At 40.5% G+C, this 13102-nt stretch overlaps 1 protein-coding gene across 1 annotated transcript in view; it reads left to right on the top strand.

Moving 5' to 3' along the window:
* Positions 1 to 4817: 4817 nt before the first annotated feature.
* Positions 4818 to 13102, top strand: part of LOC115144157 (ras-interacting protein 1-like) — a 41413-nt gene continuing 33128 nt past the window's right edge. Inside the window, 2 exon segments of the mRNA XM_065002477.1 lie at positions 4818 to 5195; positions 5456 to 5639. Of these exon segments, the coding sequence (XP_064858549.1) occupies positions 5500 to 5639 (140 nt within the window). The 5' untranslated portion in view covers positions 4818 to 5195; positions 5456 to 5499.

The raw sequence follows: 13102 nt of genomic DNA on the forward strand, positions 1-13102 counted from the left end.
GATCGTTTACATTTATCAAATTGTACCGAAACTTCCTGTTTCTATCACAGCTGTCATAATTTTATACGGGACTTGCCTAAGGCAATTAAGGTCACAGTTATGATAACTTAGGACACTAAAGAGGCCTTTCTACTGACTCTGAAAAACACCAAAAGAAAGATGCCCAGGGTTCCTGCTCATCTGCGTGAATGTGCCGTTGGCATGCTGCAAGGAGGCATGAGGACTGCAGATGTGGCCAGGGCAATAAATTCCATTGTCCGTACTGTGAGACGCCTAGGACAGCGCTACAGGGAGATAGGATGGACAGCTGATCGTCCTCGCAGTGGCAGACCACGTGTAACAACACCTGCACAGGATCGGTACATCCGAACATCACACCTGCGGGACAGGTACAGGATGGCAACAACAACCGCCCGAGTTACACCAGGAAAGCACAATCCCTCCATCAGTGCTCAGACTGTCCGCAATAGGCTGAGAGAGGCTGGACTGAGGGCTTGTAGGCCTGTTGTAAGGCAGGTCCTCACCAGACATCCCGGCAACAACGTCGCCTGTGGGCACAAACGCACCGTCGCTGGACCAGATCGGACTGGCAAAAAGTGCTCTTCACTGAAGAGTCGCAGTTTTGTCTCACCAGGGGTGATGGTTGGATTCGCATTTGTCGTCGAAGGAATGAGCATTACACTGAGGCCTGTACTCTGGAGAGGGATCGATTTGGAGGTGGAGGGTCCGTCATGGTCTGGGGCGGTGTGTCACAGCATCATCGGACTGAGCTTGTTGTCATTGCTGATAATCTCAACGCTGTGCGTTAAAGGGAAGACATCCTCCTCCCTCATGTGGTACCCTTCCTGCAGGCTCATCCTGACATGACCCTCCAGCATGACAATGCTGTCACACTGTATAGGACAATGTTGAAGAAGCTACTCTGAAAATATATTTTACCAAGCTACCAATTACTTCACACTGAAAGACGTTAAGCTACACTAAAGTTACCTTTAAGAAAAATATAGTTTTCCTAACTAAAGTTACTTTGAAAAAGGAGTTCACTACATCCAAACTACTTTGTGAAAATTATCATATGTAAATCTGAAATGTCCCTAATGGAAAAACCACATGAATTTCACGTGATCATGTGTTTCAGGTGAACATGTGTTTCACATGTGATCTCATGTAATCAAATTTGATCTCATGTGATCACTTGATTCTATGTGAAGTTAATGTAATAACATGTGCAACATGTGATAACATGAAACCACACATGATAACATGATCTCATGTGAAATAAATGTGACAACATGGGGATGCAACATTTTTACATGTGATACCATGAAACTGTCTTGTTCTCGGTTTGTTCCAGAGACGTCCCCAATAAAGTTTTTATGACATCTTAGAACCTTGTGTCATGGTCCCGTAGAGGTTTTTGTCTAGTTGCGGAAAAATACAGTAAATCTACAAGTCACTGTATTTTTACAGGTAAATTAAGGTGTTAATGTCAGTATTCATTTTTTATAACAGCCAATCAGCATTTCGGTAAACTGAATGAGTCTAGCTGCGAATAGTCCTGGCGCACCAAAAAAAGGTGTCAAGGAAAGCCAGTTTGGATTTGGCTTTAGACCAATCACATCAGAAGCCAAATGTCATCCTTGTCCGGGATGCTGGCCTTCTAGGCAGTTCCTCTTTCCAGTATCGGTGTTCTTATACCCATCTTAATATTTTCTTTTTATTTGCCAGTCTGAGAAATGGCTTTTTCTTTGCAACTCTGCCTAGAAGGCCAGCATCCCGGAGTCGCCTCTTCGCTGTTGACGTTGAGACTGGTGTTTTGTGGGTACTATTTAATGAAGCTGCCAGTTGAGGACTTGTGAGGCGTCTGTTTCTCAAACTAGACACACTAATGTACTTGTCCTCTTGCTCAGTTGTGCACCGGGGCCTCTCACTCCTCTTTCTATTCTGGTTGGAGCCTGTTTGAGCTGTTCTGTGAAGGGAGTAGTACACAGCGTTGTACGAGATCTTCAGTTTCTTGGCAATTTCTTGCATGGAATAGCTTTCATTTCTCAGAACAAGAATAGACTGACGAGTTTCAGAAGAAATTGATTTGTTTCTGGCCATTTTGAGCCTGTAATCAAACCCACAAATGCTGATGCTCCAGTTACTCAACAAGTCTAAAGAAGGCCAGTTTTATTGCTTCTTTAGTCAGGACAACAGTTTTCAGCTGTGATAACATAATTGCAAAAGGGTTTTCTTGTCATGGTTGTACCAAGAACTGGACCAAGGGGCAGCGTACGTAGAGTTCCACATCTTTATTATAAAGTGAATCTTAAGCAAAGCAAAACAAAACAATATACTAACAATATACTAACAACGAAAACGTGACTAAGTGGTGCGTGCACATACACAAAAATAATATCCCACAAACACAGGTGGGAAAATTAGCTACTTAAATATGATCCCAAATTAGAGACAACGATTACCAGCTGCCTCTAATTGGGAATCATACAAAACACCAACATAGAAAAATAAACTAGAACACAACATAGAAATAATAAACTAGAATACCCCCTAGTCACGCCCTGACCTACTACACCATAGTGAAACAATGGCTCTCTATGGTTAGGGCGTGACATTTCTAATGATCAATTAGCCTTTTAAAATGATTAACTTGGATTAGCTAACCCAACGTGCAATTGGAACACAGGAGTGTGTCACGTTCGTCATACGAAGGAGACCAAGGTGCAGCGTGGTGTGCGTACATTCTTCTTTTAATAAAGAAAGAACACAGAACAAACTAACAAAACAACAAAACAAACGAACCGTGAAGCTAATATGAATAGTGCAGACAGGCAACTAAACATAGAATAAGAACCCATGAACACAAAAGGGAAAATGGCTACCTAAATATGATCCCCAATCAGAGACAACGATAAACAGCTGCATCTGATTGGGAACCATATCAGGCCACTATAGACACACATACTACCTAGACCTACACAACACCTAGACATACAAAACCCATTGACAATACAAAAACTAGCATACCCACCCTAGTCACACCCTAGTCACACCCTGACCTAACCAAAATAATAAAGAAAACAAAGATAACTAAGGTCAGGGCGTGACAGAGTGATGGCTGCTGATAATGGGCCTCCATTCACCTATGTAGATATTCCATAAAAAATCTGCCATTTCCAGCTACAATAGTCATTTACAACATTAACAATGTCAACACTGTATTTTTGATCAATTTGATGTTATTTTAATGGACAACAAAAAACCTGCTTTTCTTTAAAAAAACATGGACATTTTTAAGTGACCCGAAACTTTTGAACGGTAGTATATGGTACTGTGTATATATATATATATATATATATATATATATATATATATATATATATATATATATACACAGTACCATGTAGTTGCTACATCCATTTTTGGACTTATAAATTATATATACAGTACCAGTCAGTTCCAGTCAGTAACAGTTTGGACACACCTACTAATTCAAGAGTTTCTTTATTTTTACTATTTTGATTGTAGAATAATAGTGAAGACATCGAAACTATGAAATAACACATATGGAATCATGTAGTAACAAAAGAAATGTTAAACAAATCCAAATAGATGTTTTATTTGAGATTCTTCAAAGTAGCCACCCTTTGCCTTGATGAAAGCTTTGCACACTCTTGGCATTCTCTCAACCAGCTTCACAAGGAATGCTTTTCCAACTGTCTTGAAGGAGTTCCCACATATGCTGAGCACTTGTTGGCTGTTTTTCATAGTTTTGATGTCTTCACTATTATTCTACAATGTAAAAAATAGTAAAAATAAAGAAACTCTTGAATTAGTAGGTGTGTCCAAACTGGTACTGACTGGAACTGACTGGTACTGTATATATAATTTATAAGTCCAAAAATGGATGTAGCAACTACAGATTGCCTATTTAAGTCTATCAAAAGTTTGCGAGTTTTAGCATGTGCGGATTAGGTCTATGGATTTTTTAAAAATTCAGCATGAATTACATTGAACAATAAAAGCCCGAGTTGTATTATTTTGGCTGGGATCCGCACAATGCAGCTGTTGCAAGAGCGCATATTTCACTGGCTGTCCACTGGTTTCAAAAACAATTATTTATAGGCAGCTTAAACTTCTTGAATTCAACCATTATTGGATTCAAATACACATTTAGATTTATGAACAGCCATCCACAACAACCACAATCCCTAAGGCAGAAATAGCTAAATGAGAGAGCAGCAGTGTGATTCACATCATTGCGCTATGTAGATATCAATAATACGTGATATCCGTATCGCTGTAGACTACACCCCCTGCAGTCATCCTTACCTCCAAGCGTTAATTCAGTGCTGATTTAAATGTCATTGCTAAACCAGAGAAGTGTCAAATATTTTTTTCGCAAAAATCCATTCTGAATTGAAAAGTAATCCTTGAAGTAATCATCTAGTTTTTCAAAAGTATCTAATCTGATTACAATACTTTTTCTGGTAATGTAACGGATTACAGTTACAGTTTTTTGTAATTATTTACATGTAACAGATTACATGAAATCTGTTACTTCCCAACCCTGGCTAAGAGCGAATGATGATGTCCATTGTCCACAGTGCTCAAACATTGTCATCTAGAATACCTTATACTACTTCACAACTGAAGTGTATCTAAATTACTATGCATTATGATCTCACCTAACAAAACGACACTATACAGATGAAATACTATGTGATAAGTGATGAGAAAGAGGAAGGCATTTGGATCTGAAGTTATCTATGATGTGAAGCGTGTTCGCCACCAGGTGGAGTTCTCAGCGCAAAAAAAAATAAAACAAATTGGAAGAGTATCTTAAATTCCACTGCACCCAAAGTGCCATGACGAACTGTGGAATACCTATTAAATTTCACTGTCAAGTTCAACCCATTTTCTGAAGATGGTTAGCCTATAGGTCTGTAGGGGAGCGTGTAAAGAGAACAAAAGAGAATAACTGAACTACTACGATACTTAACTTTAGTTGGCAGTGGTGGGCTGACGACCACTTAGCACGTGCGCTCCCACGCAGTTGCACTCTGAAGTTCATTCTGTCAGCGCGCACCATCCAACGTCGCCTTCCCGCTTGTCGCTTTCTTGGCACTGAGACCTCAAATTGGATGGCTACAGAGATGTAGCGATCTCGTACATTTGGAGCAGCTCTTGCGGTAAAATGCGTAAATGACTTAACTGTAAAATACAGATGTTCCGTTTTTTTGGACTGTGATGATTCTGACTTTCCACTTTCTGATTAGTGTTACAAGTCATTCGGTGTTCTCCTGAAACGGGTGTTGGCAATTGCTCGATCATTTCTACCAAGAGCAATTCCTCAACTCTGCACATTTGTTTGATTTCAAAAGTGTTTGTTACTTATTTATTATATTATTATATATATATTTTTTTTTAAGAATACGAATATTATTTTTAGACCAACGCGTTTAACGCTCTTGGAGCCTTGATCTGGAGCTTGGAATGGACTCCACAAAGATGACTTTGGACCGGAGCCCTCTGCCTCCCAAGACAAACTCACTCCATTCCGTGGGTTTACCTGCCTGCTCACCCAAACGGCGCTTCATAAAGCTGGGGAGAAAACCAAGTGATGGCTCTTTACAGTAAGTAATGCATGTAGGCCCACTGTACTACAATGCTTTAAAAAAAATTAAAGCATTGTATTTGGGACAAATCATTAACTAAACCCTAAACCTCAACTAAATCTTGAAATTAATTATGTGGAAATTGAGCACGTTGAGGTGACTAAACTGCTTAGAGTAACTCTGGATTGTAAACTGTCATGGTCAAAACATATTGATACAACAGTAGCTAAGATGGGGAGAAGTCTGTCCATAATAAAGCGCTACTCTTCCTTCTTAACAGCACTATCAACAAGGCAGGTCCTACAGGCCCTAGTTTTGTCGCACCTGGACTACTGTTCAGTCATGTAGTCAAGTGCCACAAAGAGGGACTTAGGGAATTTGCAGTTGACTCAGAACAGGGCAGCACGGCTGGCCATTAGATATTCACAAAGAGCTAACATTAATAATATGCTTGTTTATCTCTCCTGGCTCAAAGTGGAGGAGAGATTGACTTCATCACTACTTGTATTTGTGAGCTGTATTGACATGTTGAAAGCACTGAGCTGTCTGTCTAAACTACTGGCACACAGCTCAGACACCCATGCATACCCCACAAGACATGCCACCAGAGGTCTCGTCACAGTCCCCAAGTACAGAACAGACTATGGGAGGCACACAGTACTACATAGAGCCATGACTACACGGAACTCTATTCCACATCAAGTAACTGATGCAAGCAGTAAAATTAGATTTAAAAACAGATAAAAATACACCTTAAGGAACAGTAGGGACTGTGAAGCAACACAAATATAGTCACAGACACATGCATACCAGACACATACATCCAAACACACGATAACATACGCACTATACAAACATAGATGGATTTTGTGTTGTAGATATGTGGTAGTAGAGTAGGGGCCTGATGACACACACTTAATGTGTTGTGAAATCTGTTGTGAATGAATTGTAAAGTTTTAGAAATTGTAGAACGGCCTTCATTTTGCTGGACCCCAGGAAGAGTAGCTGCTGCCTTTGCATTAGGCGGATCTATAATAAATACAAAATAATTGGACGTACAGTTTCAAGGTTGTAGGTGCATGTCGCTCATGGTACCCTGGAATTTGCTATATCATCCACGGGGTTAAAGGTTATGGAAGTTTTAGAACTTTTCCAATAGAGCACCACAGTATGAGTTATAATACCAGGGCTGTCAACTTTTGAAAAAAGCTTGGGAGTTAGATTTGCTATTTGAATTTCCATTACCCCCTGGCACAACCCCTAGCCGGGTGGTGGTTTGACAGTTTATTCAGACTATAATGAAATGAAATGGGTAGACAGGCAAATGGGAGACACAGTAGGAAGGTTGGAAGCAGGGATTGATCCTGTTCTCAGGTGGAAAGTTGTATGTGACACGTGTCAGGAGTGTCACCACTACACCAAGGCTTTACCGAGGAAATACTCATATTAATGGTTGATGGCAGTGGGGAACCAAATCATAGATTGCAGTCTCCTTGTCGATAGACAGCTTTCAAGGTAAGAACACAAACATTTTGTATTTTGTCATTTGGGTGAATGATCTCTCTAAAATAGGACTGGAATAAAATCCTGCTTTCTGTCCAGAAGGGGTGGCCACCCTGATCTATGTTCCCAAGTGCTGGGTGTTGTTATAACAATTCATTTCTCAAAATCACCCAACCTTTAAGAAAAATCGAATGAATATCAATATTCAGGTGATTTACACATACTAGTTTAAGATCCTTGCCATTATCTTACTCTACACAGACAGAAGTTGTGAGTCCCCTTAACATCTCTGCCTAGCATGTGCACAATACTAAAATGTCCAAAATGATATTTGATTCCTGGAGCATTTAATATCCAATGCGTATTTGTATGAATTATTCAAAACTGCCCATGAATGGCTGCAAAAATACATAGCCTCATTTCAAATATGTGAAAACCGTAGACTGGCAAAATTGTGAAGAAGTGGAATAATAAAATAAGTGTGGGGATTAATAGTAGTGTTCTTGCTGACAAGCACACTAATTACCCTATATTTTAGGCCATTGTTAAAAATGAGAATTGTTCCACTGATCAGACTAAATTAGGTAAATATATAATAACATCTTCTGAAGACAAGGTTACATAAATCTGACTGTACATTTTATTTTACCTTTATTTAACTAGGCAAGTCAGTTAAGAACAAATTCTTATTTTCAATGACAGCCTAGGAACAGTAGGTTAACTGCCTGTTCAGGGGTAGAACGACAAATTGGTACTTTGTCAGCTCAGGGGTTTGAACTTGCAACCTTCCAGTTACAAGTCCACCGCTCTAACCACTAGGCTACCCTGCCGCCCTGAACCAAATCATTTTTCGATGTATTGTTCCCGCTCTAGATTCAAACTTGAACTTTTGGGTTCACAATCTATTTGACAAAATTATTTTCATAGTTACAAAATCATGTCACCCAGTGGCGATTTTAGCATGTAAGTCTTGGTGGGGCAAAAAAAAAAAATGGGGAATGCATGCCAGCAAAGCCACTACACAACACAACACTAAACAATACATTAACTGCACTATAATGGTGGCAAACGGTGCCCACAAACTGTTAGGACTTACATAAAGCTGTCCCAACAGCAGAGTCCTAACAGAAGTCCCCAACGCCTTACCACTGCTACACCTGGCTATCAGCGGAGCCTTGTCTGGCAGCGAAACAGTTCATTCAGCCTCATATACTGCCTTTTTAAAAAACATATATGATATGGCTGACTTGCTTAAACAACTGTGGTTTCTACTGACAATTGAGATGTACAAACTATGGCATAAGGGAACGACAAGCGGATAAGAGGCAATCCTTAATTTTGATTAAGACATTCATAAGCGAGCTAGGATGGACGTAGTCAATATAACTATTTGTTCAGCACTTTTGAAATGTACAGCAACAGAATTCAGAACATGGGCCATTCTTACAGTGTTCTCCCTGTACACCAAGTCAGAACCGTAGGATAAATTAAAGGTGCATATAAGCAGACAATGAAAGCTCTTACAATATTTGATGATTACATTTCTCAAAAACAGGTTATAGGCTAGATGTGCACCACCAAGTCAGAACAGTAAGTGCAATAAATAGGTGAAAATATACCAAATTAAAGTAGAATCATGATGATGTCAGTGATCTTCAGGTCGTAGCTCTAGAAAGTGGCCTGAGTTCCGAATTTATAATTCCGAGAAAGTTGGATGAAAGTTCAAATCACATTTTCCCAGTCGTAGCTAGTTTTCCCGAGTTCCCAGTTGCTTGATCTCACTAAAGTCAGATTTTGCAAAGTTCCAAGTTAACAGTTGTTTTGAGCGAGGCACCAATCATGCTTCATTGACAGCATGGCCAATGTTGAATGTTTATCATTTTAAACTAGGAAAAGAGACCCTTAATTTTTATTGACTTGGCCAAAGCTTTTGATACGGTAGACCATTCCATTCTCGTGGGCCGGCTAAGGAGTATTGGTGTCTCTGAGGGGTCTTTGGCCGGGTTTGCTAACTACCTCTCTCAAAGAGCACAGTGTATAAAGTCAGAACATCTGCTTCTTCCTACAGCTCAGGCAGTAGGAAGCTCTCTCATCCACTTATATGCAGGTGATACAGTCTTATACTCAGCTGGCCCCTCCCCGGATTTTGTGTTAAACGCTCTACAACAAAGCTTGCTTAGTGTCCAACAAGCTTTCTCTACCCTTAACCTTGTTCTGAACACCTCCAAAACAAAGGTCATGTGATTTGGTAAGAATAATACCCCTCTTCCCACAGGTGTTATTACTACCTCTGAGGGTTTAGAGCTTGAGGTAGACACCTCATACAAGTACTTGGGAGTATGGCTAGACAGTGCACTGTCCTTCTCTCAGCACATATCAAAGCTGGGGGCTAAAGTTAAATCTAGACTTGGTTTCCTCTATCGTAATCGCTCCTCTTTCACCCCAGCTGCCAAACTAACCCTGATTCAGATGACCATCCTACCCATGCTAGATTACGGAGACATAATTTATAGATCAGCAGGTAAGGGTGCTCTCGAGCAGCTAGATGTTCTTTACCATTCGACCATCAGATTTACCACCAATGCTCCTTATAGGACACATCACTGCACTCTATACTCCTCTGTAAACTGGTCATCTCTGTGTACCCGTAGCAAGACCCACTGGTTGATGCTTATTTATAAAACCCTCTTTGGCCTCACTCCCACCTATCGGAGATATCTACTGCAGCCCTCACCCTCCACATACAACACCCGTTCTGCCAGTCACAATCTGTTAAAGGTCCCCAAATCACACACATCCCTGGGTCGCTGCTCTTTTCAGTTCACTGCAACTAGCGACTGGAACGAGCTGCAGCAAACACTCAAACTGGACAGTTTTATCTCAATCTCTTCATTCAAATCCTTAATCATGGACACTTACTGACAGTTGCTTTGTGTGATGTATTATTGTCTCTACCTTCTTGACCTTTGTGCTGTTGACTGTGCCCAATAATGTTTGTACCATTTTTTGTGCTGCTACCATGTTGTGTTGCTACCATGTTGTTGTTATGTTGTGTTACTACCATGCTGTGTTGTCATGTGTTGCTGCCTTGCTGTGTTGTTGTCTAAGGTCTCTCTTTATGTAGTGTTGTGTTGTGATGTGTGTTTTGTCCGATATTTATATTGTATTTATTTATTTTAATCCCAGGTCCCCGTCCCCGCAGGAGGCCTTTTGGTAGGCCGTCATTGTAAATAAGAATTTGTTCTTAACTGAATTGTTTAGTGAAATAAAGGTTAAATATAATAATAATACAAATGTTTAAAAAATCTTAGATTTGGGACCACACTGCCACTACACTGAATAGCAGGCTAATGATTGCTTTGAGATGCTTGCAGTCAGCCACTGATTCCTTCCTAACCACTCATTGTTGAATTTGTTATTTCCAACTTGTTGTGTAATGTTTGTCCAATGGCCGATGAACACCGATAAGTTTTATCTATAATTTCTCTTCATATGACAAGGATTAAAAAGGATTTGCCAGTAGATTGTCGACTTGATTCATGATGATGACTGCTAGCTAAGATTTTGAAGGTATGATGTTGACATGATCAGTCCAATCAAAGCCACTGTAGATATAATGTGATTTTGACGTCATGTTATCTGTGGCCAATGACCTTGAGCCTTCTTGTATGGGCACTCTTTAATATTACTCTATGGCAGCACCCAAGGGGCTTGAATTTTCTAGCTCTACCCAGTGACCGAACACTGAGCCAATCACGGTGCAATGCTCCGTATTTTCTGATGGCTTGCCCCACCACCACAGAAAGCACTAAGCTAGGCTGAAACATCTGCATTTTGGAACTGCCTTACTCCACAAAAAAAGAGATAATGTTTGTATACTGCTTTATTAACTCAATTTTTATATATATATATATATATATATATATATATATATATATATATATATATATATATATATAATATAATTTTGACATTGTTTACAAACTGATATGTGACACGTATTAATACCAAAATAACGTGCAAAACAGGAAAGCCCCACCTGCCCTGAATGAGAGGTCGTCTCTGATGTCACCCTACCAAACGTCCTTGCTAAAACATACTTTAGGTCTCTGCTGCCCTTTCGTTGTGACAGCGTACATTCCAATCACCAAACGAGCCTGCCATAGACTAATGCAGGTGTGGATTCATTTGACTTTAGTACATGCTCTCAAATGGCTGCATTCTGCAATAGGGACGGGAGTAACAGAAACCTAATTTTGTTGGCAACATTGTACATACAATTTAGTGCTACTGTGCTGCTCATTTTACAGTTTTACAATCTCAGTGGAGAGTGCTCTAATCTTGAGGGGCGTTTCTAAAAATAAAAAAAAGCATCCAATCCCCTTGACCCTTTCATAAGTACACCAATCAAATGTTTCAATGTGCTGCGGTTCACTGTGCTGTGGCAAGACAGTACAATGTTAGAGGTTCCGCTCGTAATACACGTAATGCTCGTAATACACATAATACCTAGCAGTCAAACATGGAAATGATTCCAATGGTTTTCCACCTTTCATTTTTCCCATAGGGGATTTTTTTTAACACTTCAAATAAGGACTGTGTTTCATGTAGACATTTTGACCATAACCATGTAAATCTCTCTCGGACAAGGTGACTTTTATCAACATATTCGCCAGTATTTACCCCCCTAAAAAATGAAATGTTAATTTGCTGCTAATGTGGCTATCATACAGAACTACAAATGCCTGTCTCTATCAAGTTTAGGTAAGACCCAGATGCAGACAGTGTAGAAGTAACAAGAGTTTATTACAACCACAGGGGAAGGCAAATGACAGGACAAGGCACTCAGGGGTCAGTAATCCAGAAAGGGTGTAAACGGTCCAGAACGGCAGGCAGTCTCAGGGTCAGGGCAGGTAGGGGTCAATAATCCAAAATGGTGGGGGTAAGGTACAAACGGCAGGCAGTCTCAGGGTCAGGGCATGCAGAACGGTCAAAACCGGGAAGGACTAGAAAACAGGAGCAGGAAAACAGGCAGGAGCAGGGAAACAAACGCTGGTAGGTTTTCTGAACAAAATCCTCCCCAAAAAAACAGGCAACAGACAAACAGAGAACACAGGTATAAATACACAGGGGATAATGGGGAAGATGGGCAACACCTGGTGGAGGCAATCACAAAGACAGGTGAAACAGATCAGGGCGTGACAGTCTCAAGCTTCACATCACTCACCAGGGCCATTTTATTTATTTTTTTATTTTATTTAACCTTTATTTAACCAGGTAGGCTAGTTGAGAACAGGTTCTCATTTGCAACTGCGACCTGGCCAAGATAAAGCATAGCAGAGTGAACAGACAACACAGAGTTACACATGGAGTAAACAATTAACAAGTCAATAACACAGTAGAGAAAAAAAAGGGGAGTCTATATACAATGTGTGCAAAACGCATGAGGAGGTAGGCGAATAATTACAATATTGCAGATTAACACTGGAGTGATAAATGATCAGATGATCATGTACAGGTAGAGATATTGGTGTGCAAAAGAGCAGAAAAGTAAATAAATAAAAACTGTGGGGATGAGGTAGGTGAAAATGGGTGGGCTATTTACCAATAGATTATGTACAGCTGCAGCGATCGGTTAGCTGCTCAGATAGCTGATGTTTGAAGTTGGTGAGGGAGATAAAAGTCTCCAACTTCAGCGATTTTTGCAATTCATTCCAGTCACAGGCAGCAGAGTACTGGAACGAAAGGCGGCCGAATGAGGTGTTGGCTTTGGGGATGCTCAATGAGATACACCTGCTGGAGCGCGTGCTACGGATGGGTGTTGCCATCGTGACCAGTGAGCTGAGATAAGGCGGAGCTTTGCCTAGCATGGCCTTGTAGATGACCTGGAGCCAGTGGGTCTGGCGACGAATATGTAGCGAGGGCCAGCCGACTAGAGCATACAAGTCGCAGTGGTGGGTAGTATAAGGTGCTTTAGT

This window comes from Oncorhynchus nerka, linkage group LG16 (genome assembly GCF_034236695.1).
Source record: "Oncorhynchus nerka isolate Pitt River linkage group LG16, Oner_Uvic_2.0, whole genome shotgun sequence".
NCBI lineage: Eukaryota > Metazoa > Chordata > Actinopteri > Salmoniformes > Salmonidae > Oncorhynchus > Oncorhynchus nerka.